Source organism: Pipistrellus kuhlii, unplaced genomic scaffold (assembly GCF_014108245.1).
Source record: "Pipistrellus kuhlii isolate mPipKuh1 unplaced genomic scaffold, mPipKuh1.p scaffold_m20_p_68, whole genome shotgun sequence".
NCBI classification, from domain to species: Eukaryota; Metazoa; Chordata; class Mammalia; order Chiroptera; family Vespertilionidae; genus Pipistrellus; species Pipistrellus kuhlii.
Genome location: NW_023425571.1, coordinates 1315384 through 1334403, shown reverse-complemented (window position 1 = coordinate 1334403; position 19020 = coordinate 1315384). Strand labels below are relative to the sequence as shown.

General features: G+C 61.7%; 1 protein-coding gene across 3 annotated transcripts in view; it reads left to right on the top strand.

Moving 5' to 3' along the window:
• Positions 1-2899: 2899 nt before the first annotated feature.
• Positions 2900-19020, top strand: part of AIF1L (allograft inflammatory factor 1 like) — an 18202-nt gene continuing 2081 nt past the window's right edge. Inside the window, exons 1-6 of one of the 3 annotated variants that reach the window (XM_045575162.1) lie at positions 2900-3078; positions 3410-3471; positions 13327-13393; positions 15390-15431; positions 17880-18042; positions 18188-18719. In XM_045575162.1, coding sequence (XP_045431118.1) covers positions 3048-3078; positions 3410-3471; positions 13327-13393; positions 15390-15431; positions 17880-18042; positions 18188-18197 — 375 coding nt within the window. In that variant the 5' untranslated portion in view covers positions 2900-3047 and the 3' untranslated portion in view covers positions 18198-18719. Of the gene's footprint in view, positions 3079-3409; positions 3472-7504; positions 7685-13326; positions 13394-15389; positions 15432-17879; positions 18043-18187; positions 18720-19020 lie in introns of those variants that run through there. The other 2 variants (XM_036420379.2, XM_045575163.1) reach the window with 2 other exon arrangements.

Here is a 19020-nt window from a genome sequence, read left to right as displayed (position 1 = left end):
TACAGGGAGCCCTCAGCTGACCTCTGATCCCGTCTAAAGGCACCAAGGCAGGAAATGAGCTCCAAGCCAAGTGTCCAGCAGCAGAGAGGCCAGCGAGGGGAGGGCCTGGGGCAGGTCCCAGAGGGTGGGGGACAGAGGGGGGCTTGCCAGGCAGGAGGTGGGCAGCAGCCCAGGGTTGGCAAGGTGAGGGCCTGGCTTCCCCGGGTCCCTCCGGAAACAGGTCACATGGGCAGGACTCTGCAGCGCGCAGGGCTCCTGGCCAGCAAGCCTGCACGGAGCTGGTGTAAGCAGAGAGGATGAGTTCAAGTTCGAAGGACATGGGAGGGTCCCTGGAATCTGGGGGGGAAGAGCTGCCAAGCTCTGAGGCTGGCCTCCCTGGAGGCGTCCCTCTCCCCGGTCTCCACCCCCTCTCGCGCCTCTTCGCTTTGCCTTTTCTATCTCTGAGCAGCTTTTTTTTTTTTTCTTTTCTTTTTTTAAAAATATATTTTGATTTTTTTTTTTTCCACAGAGAGGAAGGGAGAGGAATAGAGAGAAACATCGATGAGAGAGAAAAACTGATGAGCCACCTCCTGCACACCCCCTACTGGGGATGTGCCCGCAACCAAGGCACGTGCCCCTGACCGGAATCAAACCCGGGACCCTTCCGTCTGCAGGCCGGCGCTCTATCCACTGAGCCACACTGGTTTCAGCTGCAGAGCAGCTTCTCTGTTTGTCCGGCACTTGATGGCAGACGATGCCCACCGCTCCCGCCACCTCCACGGCACTGAGCCTACAAGTGACCAGGTCAAATCCCTGGCAGAAGCCAGCTGCAAATGGTCCTGCTTCCACCGTCCCAGGAAAGGCCGGCCCAGCTGGGCCAGGTCCCCCGACCCCTGCCCAGAACAAGGGTCTCTGTATCCCCAGCCAGCCGTGTAGTGAGGGCTGGCTGGGCCCCTCCAAACCTCCGAGTTGCAGGGAGGGCATTCAGAGAAGAGCTGTGCTCCCCCACAGGCTGGGCAGGGGAGGGGCCCTGGGGGCTGGTGGGCATCGGCGACCTGGCGGTGACTGGGGAGATTTGGGAGGGAGATGGGGCAGGAAGGTCAGAACAGGAAGATGTTGCTCTACAGTGAGCTTGGTGATTGGCGTCTGGTGTTAGGGGGTGCCCATGGGATGGGGGTTCTTTGAAGACCTCTGGGTCAGGGTCTGATGCCCCCGGACCCCTCTTCCCCCACCCACACCCCCACCGGCTTCTCTGCTGACAGCCGCCTGGTACTGCTGTTGGCATCGAACCTGTATCTGCCAAGCCCAGTCCCAGCTTCCCCGACGGGGCAGAGCCTGCCTCTCCATTCCACCGTGATGCTCCTGGGCCTGGTATCCATGACTCACGCGGTCCGGTCATGCCTGCTGTAGTTGACACACTCCGGCCCAGAGGTGGGGCCGCCCCGGGTGGAATGTGACAGCTGCTGAACATCTGGCCAGCAATGCAGCCCGGCAGCCACGCAGCGGACGGTGGGGTGGCCCTGCCCTGCAGAATGTCTGGCCCGGGGCCAGCCAGCCCACCTGGTTCCCCGAGCCCGGCCCGGGCAGGAGCTCCCGGGCTTTGCTCTCAGTGGCCTTCAGGTGGCACATCTCCCACCAATCCAGGGTGGGGACTCCTAAGCCCGCGTCCCTCCCGGCTCTGCTGCCTGTTAAACCCCGAAGGTCCCGTTAGCACAGCCCCTGCTGGTGAGAGAGAGGGGCTGGCTGCCTCTGTTCTGCAGCCAGGAAACAGGCTCAGACACGTCACGTGCCTCGTCCAAGGTCACACGGTTTGTTCTGATCCAAACCCTGGGGGTGAATGAGGAAGGAGAATTCCTGGAAGCAAGCCCCCGGGACATGCTCCAAGCGTGTGTGTGTGGGGGGGGGGGGGGGAGGATGGGACATCACTGTGACCAGGTGTGCTGTTCGCCCAGGGCTGTCCCCGTCTGTACCTGTGACACCAGCGTCATTGTGAGGAGTGCCGTCTCTCATTCTCAGAAATGACCCGATTTGGACAGGAAACTCCAGGGTCACCCTGTCACTCCTGCATTCCTGCACGGTCTCGCCCCAAGTGGCACGCTTCCTGGAGCTTAAAGCCTGGTACGGTCCAGGTGGACCTGCGCTGCAGACACACTTCCTGTCTGCTCTTCCGTGGAACGGGAGTGAGTCCGGTTTCAGAGTTCTTAGAGCCAGTGGCTTCCAGAGACCCGCACTGAGCCTGTGCAGTGAGTGCTCAGGAAAGTCGGTTGTATTAACAAAACCCAAACTCATTCTAATTTAAAAAACAAACAAACAAACATTTTTATTGATTTCAGAGAGGAAGGGAGAGGGAGAGATAGAAACATCAGTGATGAGAGAATCATCCATCAGCTGCCTCCTGCACGCCCCACACTGGGATGGAGCCAGCACTCGGTCCTGTGCCTCCCGGGGGAATTGAACCAGGACCTCCTGGTCCATAAGCCACACCAGCCGGCTCGTTCTAACCGAGTTAGTGTCGCTGACTTCCCTACGGCACTTTGTCCTCGTGCATCTCCCCTCACCCCCAACACAACTACAGGGTTTTGTAGTTTTCTCTCTGGAGTTAACAGTGAGGCCTGGGGGCCACACCTCCCTCTCAAAGCGCGCACTGGCCCGGGGCGCACGGGGCGGCAATACCGCACCCGCCCGGCGGGTGGCGCACTCACTCCCGCCGCCGCTCCCGCATCCGCTGTGCGAACTGAGTCCGCACCCGTGGCTTCGCGGGGCGCCCGCGGCGGGCGGGGCGGGAAGGGCGGAGCGGAGGTCCCGGAGGCGCGGGAGGAGGTGCCCGCGGCGGCCCGCGCGCTCCTTGCCTCCGGCCGGGGGCGGGCCGGCCCCGCATAATAGCCGCTTTGATGCCGGCGGCGGGCGGCGGGCGGGGAGGGAGGCGGGCCGGAGGGGAGGCCCGGAGAGGTGTGTCCGGCCGCCCGCGCCTCCCCTCCGCCCGCGGAGCCGCGCCACACGCCGCGGGAGCTCGGACCGGGCGCCAGAGCCTCCAGCGCTCCCGAGCCGCCGGCAGCCCCGCGCTCGCCATGTCGGTCGCGCCCAGCAACAGGTTTCAAGGTAGGCGCCGCGCTCCCGCTCTCCTGCACCCCGCACCCCGCACCCCGCTCTCCCCGCGCTCCCGCTCTCCGCATCCCGCACCCCGCTCTCCCCGCACCCCGCTCTCCCCGCGCTCCCGCTCTCCGCATCCCGCACCCTGCACCCCGCTCTCCCCGCACCCCGCACCCCGCTCTCCCCGCACCCCGCACCCCGCTCTACCCGCACCCCGCTCTACCCGCGCTCCCGCTCTCCGCACCGCACCCCGCACCCCGCCCCGTCCGGCTCCCGTCCCGGGTCTCCCCGCGCACGGTGCGCCCCGGCCCCCGCCTCCCGCGCCTCTTTGTCTCTCCAGGGGGGAAGGCGTTCGGCATGCTCAAGGCCCGGCAGGAGCGGCGGCTGGCCGAGATCAACCGGGTAAGTGCGAGCCCGGCCCCGCCGCCCGGGCAGCTTGCGGGTCCCGGGGCCGCGCGCCGCTGGTCCCCCCAAAGTTTCCAGCGCCCCGCGGGGGCCCCTCTCCATCTGCGAGGCTGTGCCTCCCCCCTCTTCCCCCCAATTTCCTCCCTCCTCCCCGGCCCCCGTGCCTCCAGGTAGGTCCCCTCACCCCCTCCACTCCGCCCGGGACCTGGCGTCTGGGGTTGCAAGTTGTTACTCTTAGACCGGGAGGCCGGGCCGGGCTGGGAGCCGCGGTATGCCGGGCACCCCGCCCCCCAAGCCCACCTGGGACCCGCCAGGAATGTCTGCTGCCACCGCCCAGAGAGGCTGAGAGTGTGGGGCAGGCTGCCCCAGCTCCCCTCGCCACCAGGGAATGCTGGTCTCCTGCCTGCCTCACCCCCACCCTCGCCACTCCTCCCCATCCCCATCCCACGTGTAGGGAGGGCTCCCCCAGAGCCTCCATGCCTTCCTGCGGGTGTTGGTGGGTTCCTGTAAAGAAAGCCATGCCTCGGGGCGGGCACACGGTGTGTAGCCAGCGGGTGGACTCTGGAAGATGAGGCAAAGTGTGCGAGCCTGCGGGATTGGCCAGAGCAGAGGCCGCAGCCAGCTCTGGTCTCCGCCTGGGGGCAGCGAGGGAAGCCTGCAGTGGGCTTGGTCCAGCACCCGCCTGAGGGGACCTCCGTGGACGGTGCTAGAATTATTCTCCCAAGTTGCTTTCTAGCTGGCGGTGGAGGAGGCATGTCCACGGAAACCAGGCTGGGCATTCCCCTGCCGACTTCCTGGGGGGAGGGGGCTGAGCACCAGGGTCCCTGCCCAGCTGAGTCCCAAAGTGGGAAGCGGTGGGGTCGGCGGGGTCCTGGGGAGGCTGTGGGGCGGGGCAGGCACGGCATGGTTGCAGTATTTCAGTGGGGTGTGCGGGGGCTTGCAGTGTGGACTCCCTCTTTCGTGTCTTGGATCGTCTAGAACTAGGCAGCCTGTCTGATGTCACTCCCCTGGCTACAGGAGTTTCGGGGGACCCCAGGGCCCCTCATGGCCATCCCTACCCTGCGTGTTGCCGTCATCGGGAGCACAGCCTGAAGGGAGCCTGGATGTCTGGCTGGGATCTCAGGGGGCTAGGCTGTTGGGCCCCCTCCCAGCTGTCTGCAGCCCGCAGCTCTTGGCCGGGCCTGCCCTCTGGACAGGCGCCTGGAACCCTGACCTCATACAGCCCCCTGGGCCACTGGGCCGGGCGGGCTCCACGCTGGCCGAGTCCACCCACAGCCGGCAGGACCTCGAGCCAGGGACAGCTGCGGATGGGGAGAGGGGACTGCAGTTGGACAGGCCGGGGGAGCTGAGAGTGGGACTTTCCGTGCCAGCCAGCCCCGCCCGCGGAGAGGGCAGACTCTGGGGTGGCTACAGGGTTGTTTTGGGGGCGACTGGGTTGACTTGGAAAGGAGGGCCGGGCTGGGCAGCACTGGGCTGGAGAGGGTGAGCAGGAAGCTGTCTACCCCACTTGGAAGCCCGATGCCCAGATAGGGCAAGCATCAGGTCAACGCCACACAGAAGCCAGAGTCAGAGCTGTGGTCCAGCACCCTTCCGCTGCCCAGGTGCCGTTCGGATGCCGCTGTGTGAGCCAGGCCGCTGGGCGCGGGCTCTGGGCCCCTGGAGGAAGGAGGCTCTGGGACCCAACCCGAAACCGGAGCTGCTTCCCACCGCAGTGGGTGGAGGTGGCCCCGCCAAGGCTCAGAGTCCTGAGGGGAGGGGAAGGAACAGGAGGGGAGGGAGGGGAGGGTGTTGTTGGCTCTGACCTTGAACCAGGCATCTGAGATAATGGTAGTCGGTTGTTGTGATTTTTCTGCGATATAATCTATGTGCTGCACGTAGGAGAGCTGGCTGCTGTCACGATGGTTATCGTTGGTTTGTTTAGGGCTTAAAGGCGCAGGGAGTGGAAACCGAGGCTGAGATCTGCCCGGCCCCTGCTGGCCGCGCAGCCTTGGTCTGGAAGAGCCTTGGTCCCTGAAACGGGAGCCGTGGTCCCTGCCCTGCTCCGGCCCACAGTCAGAGGGGGTGAGCCGATGGAGCTCTTTGCAGACTCGGAGGGAGTCACTCTGAGGGTCTAGGTCCGTTTCACCCCTGGCCTTGGCCATAATGGGGGCTCCCTGGAGTGGACAGGTTCTAGAGGGAACCATGTGGGCAGCCACTGGCCTCCCTTTGGGGTTCAGCTTCACTGCCTCCTGGAATGGGGGGGTGGACTGAGCCGCTGCCCCGCAGGAGGAAGTAGGAAGCGGTGAAGGACAGGGCTTCGTGGCTGCTGCTGGGGCAGAGCCTAGCGGGCTGGCAGCTCTGGGGGGTCTAGGATCAGCATCCCATTTCCTTTGGGGGCTCCCCCCGCTCCTCAGGGTGGGCCAGCTCCGGAGGGCGGCAGGGCAGCTCAGTCTTAGCCGCTGTTACCATCGGGGATTCACGAGTGGAAATAGACTGGGTGGGCCCCACGTCCTGGCCGAGCTGGATGGAAACGTGCTCTTTGGGTTTCACTGTGGCCTTTGCTATCGTTTTCTGAGCCCTTGGCGTGTGCCAGGCGGTGTGCCAGGCGTGCTTGGGGCATCGTCTTATTGACGGCTTACTCTGACCCTGTGAGTGCGGGTTCCCGTGTCACAGAAACAAGGCTCGGAGGAGGCTGAGGCAGCTGCCTGGGTTTAGAGCCTGCTCTCAGTCTCCAAGCTGGACTGGGTGTGTGTGTGTGTGTGTGTGTGTGTGTGTGCATTCTCTGCACTATGGAGCAGGCAGGCCAGGCGCACACCTCCTACTCCCCCCACATAGCTGACATTCTCCGAGCCCTGATGGCATGGCAGGTGACCCCAAGGCCAGCAGGCCCAGCCTTATATGGCAACAGAACACATTCTCTCCGGCTTTGCACAGGGACAGAGGGCAGTGGTGGGGCTGGTGGGTGCCCTTATCCTTGGGACCTCGGAGGGGCTGCGGGGTGGGGGGGAGCCCGCAGGCCATGGGGGTAGGGAGGCTGCAGCTGGAGCCAGCCAGAGGCCGGCATCTGGAACCAAACAGGAGGCGGGCCTGGCGCTGCCCTGCATCAGCTCACTGACTCCTGTCAGAGGAACGTCAGGTTACAAACACGCGCCGTGAGAACGTGTAAACATCGCCACGGGACACGGCCTAACCGGGCCGCCCGTCTCAGAGATGAGGAAACAGGGGCTGTCGGTGAATCACCTGCCCGGGGCCCTGCAGCCAGGAGGCGGGAGTCTGGAGTCTGACTGCAGGCGCCGCCCATGGCCTGGCCCGGCCTGTCCACCAGGTGGCCGTGGCCTAGCTGTGACACAGGCCTCTCTTGCTTCCCTGGATAAAGATCTCTGGCTCCGGTCCCACCCTCCCAGCCCTCCTGGTTCGAATGAAGGGCACTCAGCGTTCCCTGTCGCATTTACGTGCCCCGTGGCTATTTCAGGACCCACGTGCCATCCGTGCCGGGAAGAGCTGGGCGCGACAGGCTGTGTATCTCTGCCCAGAGGGGTATCGGTCCCAGCTCCTCCCAGGCAGCGGGGGACCTCTGAGACCTGACCCAGGCACTGCGCAGGTGTGTCTTTTTCCTGTGTCCTGGCAGTGCCACTGTGTCCCTGCCCAGGTGAATGTGCCCAGCTGGCATCACTGGGCACCCGTCTCTCTTGCTCTTCCTTAATTTATTATAAAGGAGGTGCTGATAAGCGGCCACGTGAGCCTCCGGGGATTCAGTGTCCGCGCAGGTCCGGCCAGTCACGACCTCGGTGTGGCCGTGTCACAGGAAGCGGGAGATGGAATTTCTGCAGGGTCTGCGTGCGGCATGGGTGCCGTTGGCGGGGTGTTTGTCTTCAGCTGCCCCATCTGTTGGCGAGGACACGGCGTCCGGATGGGGCCCCGGCGCTGCCGTGGGGAATGTGAGCCCGCTGTCCTTGCGGGTGCATGTTACAGGCTCCGTCTGCGTGCCAGGCACCGGGCTGGGCATTGGTGGCCTGGTCCTGGCCCTTTAAGAACCTGTGTGCTTCGTCAGAGGCCGCCAGCCCGGTATGGTACCACCTGGCCTTGGGGTTTGCGCCCAGGGTTTCAGCCACCGGCCCCTTGAATGGCCTCCAGGATGGTGATAGCCGCCCGACCCAAAATTCTGTTCCAGCTCATACACAAAGGCGAGCCTGCAGGGCCGGGAGCGAGCGCCCAGGAGCAGGTGCTAGAGGTACCGGCCCAGAAAGAGAGGGAAGTCGGGGAGTCAGGCAGGGGGCAGAGGGCAGGGGTCCAGGCTGCCAGCCCCTGCTGGTGTGGGAAGCAGCCCCTCCCCGGCAGGAGCGCTGGGATGGCACTCCTGTGTGTGTGTGTGGGGGGGGGGGTTCTGATGTGCTCAGGGGTTATGGAGGACCAGGGGAGCAGAAGAGGCAGGCGTGGCTGCGGGCACTGCCCCCCCCCCCCCCCCCAGGCCTGAGATGGGCGCGCTCTGCCCGGGTGCATGGGCTGTCACTGCCAGGTCCCCAGGCGTCCAGAGTAGAGCTTGTCCTGGCGGAGGGATGGCCGTCCCAAGACTCACCGGCGGGACGTGGGGCACAGCGCGGGACAGGGAGTTGTGAGGGTCACCTCTGCCTTCCCCTGCTCACAGCTCTCTCTCTGGGCCAGGGGTCGGCAAACTCATTGGTCCGCAGAGCCAAATATCAACAGGACAACAATGGAAATTGCTTTTGAGAGCCACATTTTTTAAACGTAAGCTTCTTCTAACGCCACTTCTTCAAAGTAGACTCGCCCGGGCCATGGTATTTTGTGGAAGAGCCACACTCAAGGGGCCAAAGAGCCGCAGTTTGCCGACCACAGCTCTGGGTGATCCAAATGCTGAGTGATAATTGCTAACCGTTAGGAAGGGTGTGTGCACTTAGCTCACTTCATCCAACCCAACGAGGAGACGCTGTTATTATGACCCCATTTCACAGATGAGGAAACTGAGGCCCAGAGTGGTACAGCAAGTTGCCCAGGGCTACAGAGCTCCGAAGTGCTGGGTCTGGGATTTGAACCCTGGCTCTAGATTCAACTTCCCTCCCCACCCTGTTATTCCCCACCCCCCACACTCGGAGTTTAGGGGAGGCTTCTGACCACGTGGCTTTCGGCGAGACCCTTCCTGTCTGAGGCCTCAGTTTCCCCAGATACCGAACAAAGAGGACCGGCTGGCTGCTCCACGTGCTGGACCGGGTGGGTGTTTTAATAGCTCTGCCCCATCCGGGGCCTAGCCTGTGGACACCTCAGCTTGGGGAGTGACTGCTCAGCTCTCAGCTTCCTGTTTCCAACCCCAGGCCCCTGCCCGCTTGCTTTTCCTGGCTCTTTGCTAGGGACTGCCCAGGCCACCGGGCCTCTGAGCCTGCCCCTCGGCATAGCAACGGTCACTCTCACAGCCCCTCACCCCTGGAGGCCTGACAGCAGCTCCTGCAGCTGGGGACAGGGGGCTGGAGTGGGAGGGGGTGGGGTAGCGTAAACACCCCCACATACACACCATCCCCTGGAGGGTTTGGGTGGGCCCTGCCTCTGGAATGACCTCCTGCAGCTGCCTGGGAGGAACAGCTCCTGGAGCTGACTGTCTTTGCTCCGAACCTGTGGCCAGGCCGCCTTCCCCATGGCCAGGGCAGGAGGGAGCTGGGCGGGGAGGGAGAGAGCCCTGACTGTTGAAACGTCGTCTGGAGCAGGTGGAGCCACCTCCCTGGCCTCAGTTGTCCCATCTGTCAAATGGGGAGGCCTCAGGAGGGGAGATGGACGTCGTGAGCAGCCTCCGTCGGGGAAGGAGGCGTGCCTCCTTGTTATTTTGCTGGGCCGTGGGGTCTGGGTGAGGAGCCGAGGCTGTCAGCGGGGTGTGCAGACAGAAACGAAAGCTCAAAGGTGGCAGCACAGCTCACACTGGTTCAGCGCTTACAGGCACCAGGCGCTGTGGTGAGGAGTTTCCTTACACACTGTCATTCTCAGAACAAGCCCGGGAGAAGTTTGCATCCTCTGTACAGAGGGGGAAACTGAGGCACGGGCCAGCGAAGGACTTTGCACACAGCTGCGAAGTGCTTCACACCCCGGCGTTCTGGCTCCAGCGGCAGTGCCCGCTTTGGGTTTCGGCTTTGGCTTTTCTCCCGAAGGGGACTGGCCTCTCTCTGGGGACTCTGGGGCAGCCAGGGGCCTGGAGTCTGCACAGATAGGACACCCGCCCCCTGGGCATGGCTGCGCCCGGGGGATGGGCAGAGGTGTGGGGGCGACCACCAGAAGGCGAGGAAGCTGTGGGCTGCACATAAGCAGGACCGAGGCTCCGAAGCTTGGAGGTGGGGTGGAAGCTGGCAGCCAGTGCCTTCCCCGGCCCCTGCCAAAGGCAGGTCCACACAGCTGCCAAGCCCAGGGCTGCCTGCCCACCACCAGGGGGTCAGTTGCTTTGCCCACCCCTGGTCACTCTGTGGCTCAAGCATTTGTCACTTTTGGCTCTAAGAGAAAAACGTGATTCTGATCTCTGAGTCACCCGTCCCCGCTACGCCCTCTCCCTCTCCCCTCTCTGCCACACATGTGCATGCGCTTCTGCAAAGCTGCCTTACCGTTTCAGGGGGGAGAGTGGGAATAGTCATTCTGGCTAAATGGCAGGCTTCTCCACTCACTCAGCAGATGTGTATTAAGGGCCTACTACGCGCTGGGTGCCAAGTACCTGGGAGGCGCAAGGCAATGAACAGGAGCTTCTAGAACTTGTGGCCACTGGCCAGCCTCCTCCCAACACCCACTTCCTCGGGCACGCACCTTCCCAGCTCTGCAGCACCTTCCCTCAGGCCTCCTCTGTGGGCTGCAAACCCAGCTCGGCCACTTGCTGGCTGTGCTGCTTTGAGCTTGTTACTTACCCTCTCTGAATCTCCATTCGGTCACTCATCCTGCGGATATTCATTGAGCACCTACTATGCGGAACCTGCCTTCTCCCAGGGGGAGACGATGGACAATACCTTTAATAAGCAATTACATATGTTGGAGGGGATGCCCCGGGAGGTAAGGCGGCTGGCAGTGGAGGCATGTGCTGCCATGGGGTGGACTGGGTGGACTGGCCTCTTTCAGAAGGTGACCGCTGAGCAAAGACTTGAAGGAGGCGAGGGAGAGAGCCGTGTAGAAATGTGGAGTTACCCGGCAAGTGTGGCTCAGTGGTTGATTCCTGGTCAGGGCACGTGCCCTGGTTGCGGGATTGATCCCAGTAGGGGGTGTGCAGGAGGCAGCCAATCAATGATTCTCTCTCACCAGCGATGTTTCTCTCTCCCTCTCCCTCTCCCTTCTTCTCTGAAACAATAGAAATGTATTAAGGAAAAGAAAAGGGAACGTGGAGATGGGAGGTGCAGGCAGGGGGCCCAGTAGCCAAGTCCCAGTGGGAGCTAGCCGGCCAGTCGATCCAGCCAAGGGCAGTGGTTTTCACACGCCCCTGTGCCCACCGCACGCTCGTCCTTGCTCTCGCTCGCTGCCTGGTTGTTCCATGTGCATCGCTGTGATTTGCCTCCAACACCAAGCCATGCCCTGCGCCTTGAGCGCCGTCAGCCTGGATTCCAGGAGGCGGTCCGGACCCATGCCTGCCGGCTCCGGCTGCGCAGGGTTTCTGGTCGACCGGGACGTGGGAGCTGGGAGAGCCCAGTGCCGGCCTTGCCTGTGCCTCCGGCCGCAGGAGGGTCCCTGTTCCTGACCCAAAGGCCGGGGCCACTCCCATTCGGCCCTCTGCGGGACGGGTGCGGGGTCTGTGACCGGGAGGTGCCTGTTTGCTCGGGGTCACAGACAAGCGTCCATTGTCCTCCTTTGGGTCCGCGGTGGAAAGCTCTGAGAGGCAGCCAAGGGGAAGGGAAGTCCTGGCCCGGCCAGCGGAGGAGGGCTGTCGGAGAAGGCTCCTGCTCCAGCTGAGTGGAGGCGGGGCTGTGCGCCCTCCACCAGGCTGCTGGGGCACAGGTCCTGGCAGCTGCTAGGCCCAGGTGCCAGCCCCACCTGCGTTTCCTCGGCTGCCCGGACTTCAGACGCATTCTTCGAGCTCTGTGGTCCTCCTGTTCTTTCCTGTGAGACCGGTGTAACGGGGACCTAACGGCTCGCAGGCGAGGGAGTCGTGTTGGCGGGTGGGTTTCTCCTCTGTCAGGGGGGCTGGGTTCCCATGCAGACACCTGGCCCTGGAACTCACACTAAGTCACCCCGTTGCTGAGAGAGCACAGACGGGAGCTCGGTTATCCCCAATGAGGATATGCCTGGAGAGGTGGGGACACCTGTGCCACTTACAGTGGGTGAGGAGGGGCCGAGTCCGAACCCGGAGTCTTTCTCCCCCGTTAGGCTTTCGGTCATTCTCCTGTTCCACTTTAAGCCTCTAGAGCAGCGGTTCTCAACCTTCCTAACGCCTCGATCCTTTAATACAGCGTCATGTCAATATCTGTGTCGCGACCCACAGGTTGAGAACCGCTAGCAGGGTCCCCTAAGACCATCGGAAAATGCAGATATTGACATGACGATTCATAACAGTAGCAAAATTACAATTAGGAAGTAGCAACGAAAATGATTTTATGGTCGGGGGTCACCACCACATGAGGAGCTGTATTAAAGGGCCTCGGAGTTAGGAAGGTTGAGAACCGCTGCTCTAGGGGGTTTGCAGGACAGGCTGGGAGGCAGTGAGCTCCCCGTCCTGGGAGGTGTGTAAGCACAGGCTCAGCTTAGTGGGAAGTGGCAGCAGGAACTTAGAAAAAGGCTGAGTGATTGGCCGATGCCACGGACTACCCCTTCGAACACTCCCTGCCATCTCAGGATAAGGGCTCTATCTTATTTGCCTTGGTCTCACCGGCTCCCCTGCTGCCTGGCACACAGCACTGTGCACTGTGGTACCTCCAAAGCTGGTGAATGAGTGAGTGAGTGAATGAATGAATGAATGAATGAGGAGTGATGCCCATGTCCAGTCGGCTCAGGGATGAGGGAAGTGTGATCCAGAGTAGAGAGGGCATTTGGGGAGTCCGGCGCTGGGGTGGGTAATACACCCTCTGCTTCCCCGCATGCATGTGGGTTCTGGGGCGGCTTGAGGATTAGCAACAGGGCTTCCGGATGGGTAGCTTTTGCTTTAAAGCCAGCTGAATGCCTGCCATCTGCCCATCTTTGAGGGTCGAGGTCAAGGATAGAGACTTGAAACAAGATGGAGCTGAAGTGAAGCTCCGGCTGTGTGAACCTCAGTTTTCTCATCTGTAAAATGGGTCCACTGGCAGATCCAAAGAGAGCATGCTGGTAACTGCTTCACTCGAGGGCTCTTGTTGGTGGCCCTGCCCCTCCCTGTCCGGTTCTGAAAGGACCCATTGGAATCTCTCCCAGCACCGGAGGGGAAGAAGGGCCTGTTTTTAGGTGCAGGCACGGAGGAGAGGGGGAAGTTGCCCCCCTCTGGCTGGAGCAGAGACGGAGAACGTGGCGGCTGTTCTGTATTGAGCGCTTGCTGTGTGCCAAGAGGCATATCTGCCCTCTCGTCGGATTCTCATACACACTCCGGAAGCAGCTGTGAGGACAGTGCCCGCTCGGAGAGAAAGCACTGGAAAGCCGGGAGGAACTGGTGTGCCAGGGTCACATACCTAAGAAGTTTGCGCTGGAACCAGTCGGCTTGTCCTTGGGCTCATTGCTCCTGGGACCCCGGCGGGTGCCCTGGGGGAGGCAGGGCCCTGCACCGGTCACTCCGTGGGACTGGAGGTGCTGCATCTTCTGGAGCAGACCCTCCAGGCCCCGCCAGCTCCGAGCCCGCGGGCTGGACTGCACGTCTGAGCTGGCGGAGAGGAACCAGGGCACTGAGCCTCCTGCAGGCCAGTCCTGCCTGCTGCCCCCGGCTCAGCTCCGTCCTCTCGCTTCTAGGAGTTTCTCTGTGACCAGAAGTACAGCGATGAGGAGGACCTGCCAGAGAAGCTCTCAGCCTTCAAAGGTGAGCGGGGCTGGCTGCCCCACCCTCAGGCCCCCACACGTGGGATTCCTCCCCCCAAAGGGCCAGCCTGCGCCCGTGTCATCCAGAATGCCCCATTCCTGGTGCCCAGTGAGAGTGGGCAGCCCCTCCACGGCCTCCAAGCCCCCCTGCCCCTCCACCCCTCTCCTGTAGGCCTCAGCCCGCCCCTGCCCTCTCCCCACAGCCGCCCCGCAGGCCCAGGTTGGCTCCTGCCACGCTGCCCAGGCCCTGTGCACACAATCAGGTCTTTGTGGCGCCCTGGCCTCTCCCCCTGCAGCTCTCCCCTCCGGCGGGCGCTGCGGGAGCCCCTGCGGAGAAAGGCCGTCTGTGTCTGCGCAGTGGGCCGGGGGCAGAGTTTCTGCCCGTTGGATCCCGGCAGCGCAGCATGAAAAGAAAACAGGCGGAGAGGGGGCGCATAAAGGTCCCTCTGTTCCCCGGCGCTGGTTCCCGGCCAGCGGCTCCGAAAGGAGAGGAGCCCGCACATGGGAGCGAGGACCCACCTTTCCTGCCCCCCCCCCCCGGGGGGTGCACACGGGGCACCAGGGAGGACCACGCGAGCATCCTCAGGCCGCATCCCCCCAAAGCCGGGCACTGCGCGCTGTCTCCCTGCTCGGTCTCCTCAGACTCCTGCCCCGTGGCTGTCCGGGCAGGACACCCGTGGCGGAGCACGGGCAGTTGACTGGGGGTGGTGGGCTCCCTGAACCGCCCCGTCAGCCAGGAGGGAGGGGTGCCATCTGTAAGTACAGAGAAAGTCAGCTCAGAGAGGCGGGTCACGTGCCTCAGCTCACACAGCTCGCCCTGGGCAGAGGTAGGGCTTGAACCTCCATGGATCTCACTCCCAACCCCTGCTCTTAACCATTTTACACTAAAAACATAAAAGAACTAGGACCAAGATAGACCCATCCCTTCCCCATCCCCCTCCCCTGCCAATCACCCACTGGAGAGCCCGGCGAGGGAGGAGCAGCCCTCCCTCCCTCTAGTCGCCCCTGGGTCACTGCAAAGGTGGCCCTGGGAAAGGGACAGGTCTCTGCGTAGTAGGTGCTTTGTGTGTGGGGGGGGGGGGGGGGGCGGGGAGGGGAGAAGGGGGGTGCCCAGCTAGAAAGCTGGGAGCCCTGGGACCACCTGGGAGGGGCATTCCAGGCCGAGGGTGGCAAGCCCAGTGGGAGCAGGTGGGGCCGGGCCGGGCCCAGCAGGCCTGTGGGAGGAGCGGAGGGGACGGAGGGTGAGGCCGCTGAGAGGCGGGGGCACAGCTGCTGCTGAAGGGCACAGGGAGGGCCTGGCTCTTGCGCTGGCTGCTCTATGCAGAGGCGACTCGAGGGCCCTGCTCTCCTGGGCCGGTGCTGCCCGTGGCCTCAGGGCTTGTGTGCACACACCGCCGGACAGATGCCAAGGCGCTCAGTCACTCTGGCTGCTGGGGTTCCTGGACCCCTGCCTCGGGGCCGTTCGGTTCAGTCTGTAGGTGAGCTTGGTGGGGAGGGCAGGCCACGGGCATTCCTCCGGTAGAGCCGTGGCTTGTCGGTGTTGCCCATGACGGAAAGATCCTGGACCACAGGGGCTCCTTACCGGCGGTGCCCAACACCTGGCTGCCCGTGAGAACCTCCGAGGCACCCCGCAAGCACGCAGTTCCCGCTCCCCCATCTCCCGTTACCCCCCGCCATCAGCCTCTCCAGGGCCAGGATCTATTGTAGTCCCTGCGGCCGACCGAACCAGCCAGCCGTCCCTGGTGGGCCTGGAGGGACACGGCTGCCCCGCGCAGGAGAGGGCGGAGGGACCCTGCACGCCTCCCCCCGGCCCATCGCAGAGGAGAGCCGGCAGGACGGGCTCAGCTGAGATGATGGGCTTGTGCTGAGACCCCCAGTGGATGAGGCGTTAGGTGTGGGCTCCCCAAGCCCCTGAAGTTCCCCCAGGGGAGTCGGTGGGATCCGCAGGGGACCCCCTCCTTCGAAGCTAATGCCAGTCTCTGCTCTGTGATTTCCAGAGAAGTACATGGAGTTTGACCTGAACAATGAAGGCGAGATCGGTGAGTGCGGCCTGAGTGCTGGGGACCAGGGTGCTCGGTGGGTGGACGGTGTGGAGGTCCAGAGCCGCACAGACGCCAGATGTGCGCACACACACCGAAGCCTTCCTGGTGGCTGGGCCAGCTGAGCCGGGTTGGAGTCCATGGCCCCCAAACTTCTCTCCCACCGGTTCCCTCCCCGATCCCTCACTGCCCACACCTCGGCCTCCCATCCCAGGGGACCCAGCACAGAGCTTCTGACCCCCGACCGAGGGGGCTGGCGTTTCCTGGGTCCCCAAGCCTCCCTCCCCTCTGCTCACTGTCCGGCAGGTGACAAAGTCCTGCTGTGACTGGGTCTCTCCTCCAACAGACACACCCTGACCCACCATCCAGATGCTCGGGTGACAGACACCTGACCCTGACACTTGTATTCAAGGCTGTATCTTGACGTTCACCAGTCACAAGGCTGGTTTAATCATCCCATTTCACAGCTGGGGAAACTGAGGCTCAGAGAGATGGAACCACTTGCATGTGGTTGGTAGGTGGCAGGCCTGGGTCCCCATCCCTCCTCTGGCTCACCCCGAACTCCAGTGTTGCCGCGTTTCTACTCCCTCTGCCTTCCCTCTTTCGAATATTTATATTCTTTTTCTTCTTAAGAAAAAAAAAAATTACCAATACATTTTCATCAGAAGAAAATTCTGGAAAGCCCAGCAAAGCACAAAGACAAATGGGGGTCGCCCACAGCCAGCGCCCAGAAATAAGCGCTCTGCGTGGCTCATGTCCTTCCGCTCTTTGTTCTGCTCACAAATGCTGTTTTATAGCATTTTCAGAACCTCCTTTATTTCAAAAAGGAACATATTGTGAGTATTCTGACATGTGATTTACTTTTCTTTTGAAATACAATCAGTGGCTGCATAATATTCCATTGTGGGGATGGACCATAATTCATTTGGCCAACGCTCTGGGGCAGTGGTCGGCAAACTGCGGCTCGTGAGCCACATGGGGCTCTTTGGCCCCTGAGTGTGGCTCTTCCACAAAATACCACGGCCTGGGCGAATCTATTCTGAAGAAGTGACGTTAGAAGAAGTTTAAGTTTAAAAAATTGGCTCTCAAAAGAAATTTCAGTCGTTGTCCTGTTGATATTTGGCTCTGGCGACTAATGAGTTTGCCAACCACTGCCCCAGGGCCATTGATAATCCTGCGAAGGTCATCTTTGTAAGGGAATCTCTGTCCACAGTATTTCTTAAATCTTAGGAAAGAGACGTCCCGGGTCAAAGGTTTTTGAAGCATCCTGCCAGCTGGCCTTCCAGAAAGTTCTTGCCAGCTTCAAGTCTGGCTGGCAGCTGTGGGAGCCCTTTCTCTGCTTTCTGCAGAGGCTGCCCAGCTCTCTTTGAAATGCCCTGGACATCCTGGCACCGAGGGGCCTGGCACGGCTTCTGCGTGCCCCGCCTCTCGGGTGAGCTGGCTACACTGCCGGCCCTAAACCTGCCTGCCGCACCCCCTCCCGCCTCCTCTGCTGACCATTGTTCACGGAACAATCCCGAGGAAACGGCCTCAGATCTTGGGAGCCTGGTGGTCAGCAGCAGGACTCCTCAGGGCGGAGTGATTTTCGGTGCCTCCCTTGTTTTTCTGGAATTTTGTTCTTTGGTTGGCTTTCCTGCTCTGCAGGGTATTTTTGGACCCTCTCCCTTCTGGCCAAAGTGGTGCCCTGGGACTGCAGGTGGGAGAAGCTGGCCCCTGGCCCCTGGGAAATGGTATTCATGCCTGGGGTCAGGCCACGCCCCTGACCATACCTCTCTGGGCAGCGGCCTCCTGGCTCCCTGGGCAGCGGCCTCCTGGCTCCCCCTAACCACAGGAGCAGCTGCGATCACAGTAAAGAGCTGCTCCATTACTGTGTGCATGCCTCCTGCAGGTCCTTCTCACGCAGCATCCCCCCCAATGGTCCCATCAACCCGTTTTTTAGGAAAAAAAATTTTTTTATTGATTTCAGAGAGGAAGGGAGAGGGAGAGAGAGGTAGAAACATCAGTGGCGAGAGAGAATCATTGGTTGGCTCCTTCCTGCACGCCCCCCACTGAGGATCAGGCCCACAACCCGGGCATGTGCCCTGACTGGGAATCGAACTGTGACCTCCTGGTTCATAGGTTGATGCTCAACCCCTGAGCCACGCTGACCGATCCCATTAACCCCTTTGACCACTGATGGGAGCAAGGGTTCAGAGAGGTTAAGTAGTTTCCCCTGGGGCCCACAGCCAGAAAACACAGAGCTGGATTCCAACCCAAGTCTCTGTGACTCTGAAAGCGCAGGTCTCTAACCACTAGGCTACCTTGCCTCCGAAGAATAAGGGGAGGGCGTGATAGGTCCCTAGAGGGGCAAGGCCATGGACTGCAGTCTCCAGGGAGGGGCCGTCCAGCCAGTGTCCCCACTCGCCCGCCGCCTGTCTCCACGTCCTGGGCCTGCTTTTCCTCCCGCAGACCTGATGGCTTTAAAGAGGATGATGGAGAAGCTCGGGGTCCCCAAGACCCACCTGGAGATCAGGAAGATGATCGCGGAGGTGACAGGTGGGGTCGGCGCCACCATCTCCTACCGAGACTTTGTGAACATGATGCTGGGCAAACGGTCGGCCGTCCTCAAGCTGTGAGTACCTCCTGCCTCTCCCGGGGCCTCTGGAGGCCCCGTCCCTGTGTGTGGAGAGGCCCCTGGCTCGTGTGGGCAAGGCGTTTCCTTTCTCTGACCCTGCCCTCCTCATCTGTCCAATGTCACGCTAGCATGTACCTTGCAGGGCGCAGTAGCCTGCAGCAGAGGGCCTGGTAGAGTCGTCACTCAGTGAGTGACAGCTGTGATGATGACAAAGCTGCTGGCAAGACTTCCTGAACCTCAGTTTTCTCGTTTGTAAAGTGGCTCTGCCACCCGGAGGGCGGTGTGCGCGTGATGGAGTCCCACGCCGCTCTCTAGAGCGGTAGGTTGGCATGCTCTTCGTCTGTAAGACAGAGATGGAATAAACATCTTTCACGAAGCGTTGTCCTGAGGATTCATGAGAGAACACACTGAGGCCAGCCCGGTACCTGGCTGATGGCACCGAGACCTGTGGTGGCTGAAATCACACTCCATTCACCAGGTCTCCCCCACGAGGAGCCGCAGAGCAGTTCCCTGCAGTCTCGAGGTGTTTGAGCTGAAAAGGACCTTTCATCAAATGAGCTGAAGTCTTTTTTCAAATGTCCAATATACTGTCTCATCGTACAGAAGGGGAAGTTGAGGGTCCAGGAGGCCGAGTAACCAGCCCATGAGCTCACAGTCTGAGCTGGTCAGGGCTTTGTGTGGGGGTGGGACGGGGTAGGAGGTATGGTGGGAAAAGACCCAGGTCAGATGGCCCGGAGGGGGCAGCGGGCAACAATCAGTGACGATGCTAGTAAAAGGACATGGAAGGTTCAGTGCACATTTATTGTGTCAGGCACTTGACACTTTAGACTTATCATTTATTAATTCAGCAAATATTTATTGAGCACCAACTATTGTATATGCAAGGAATTAGTCTAGGTGCGGGGGACACATTGAGCTTACGTTCTAATGGCAGGAGACAAAACATCAGGTTGTCATGGTATAGTCCAAAAATCA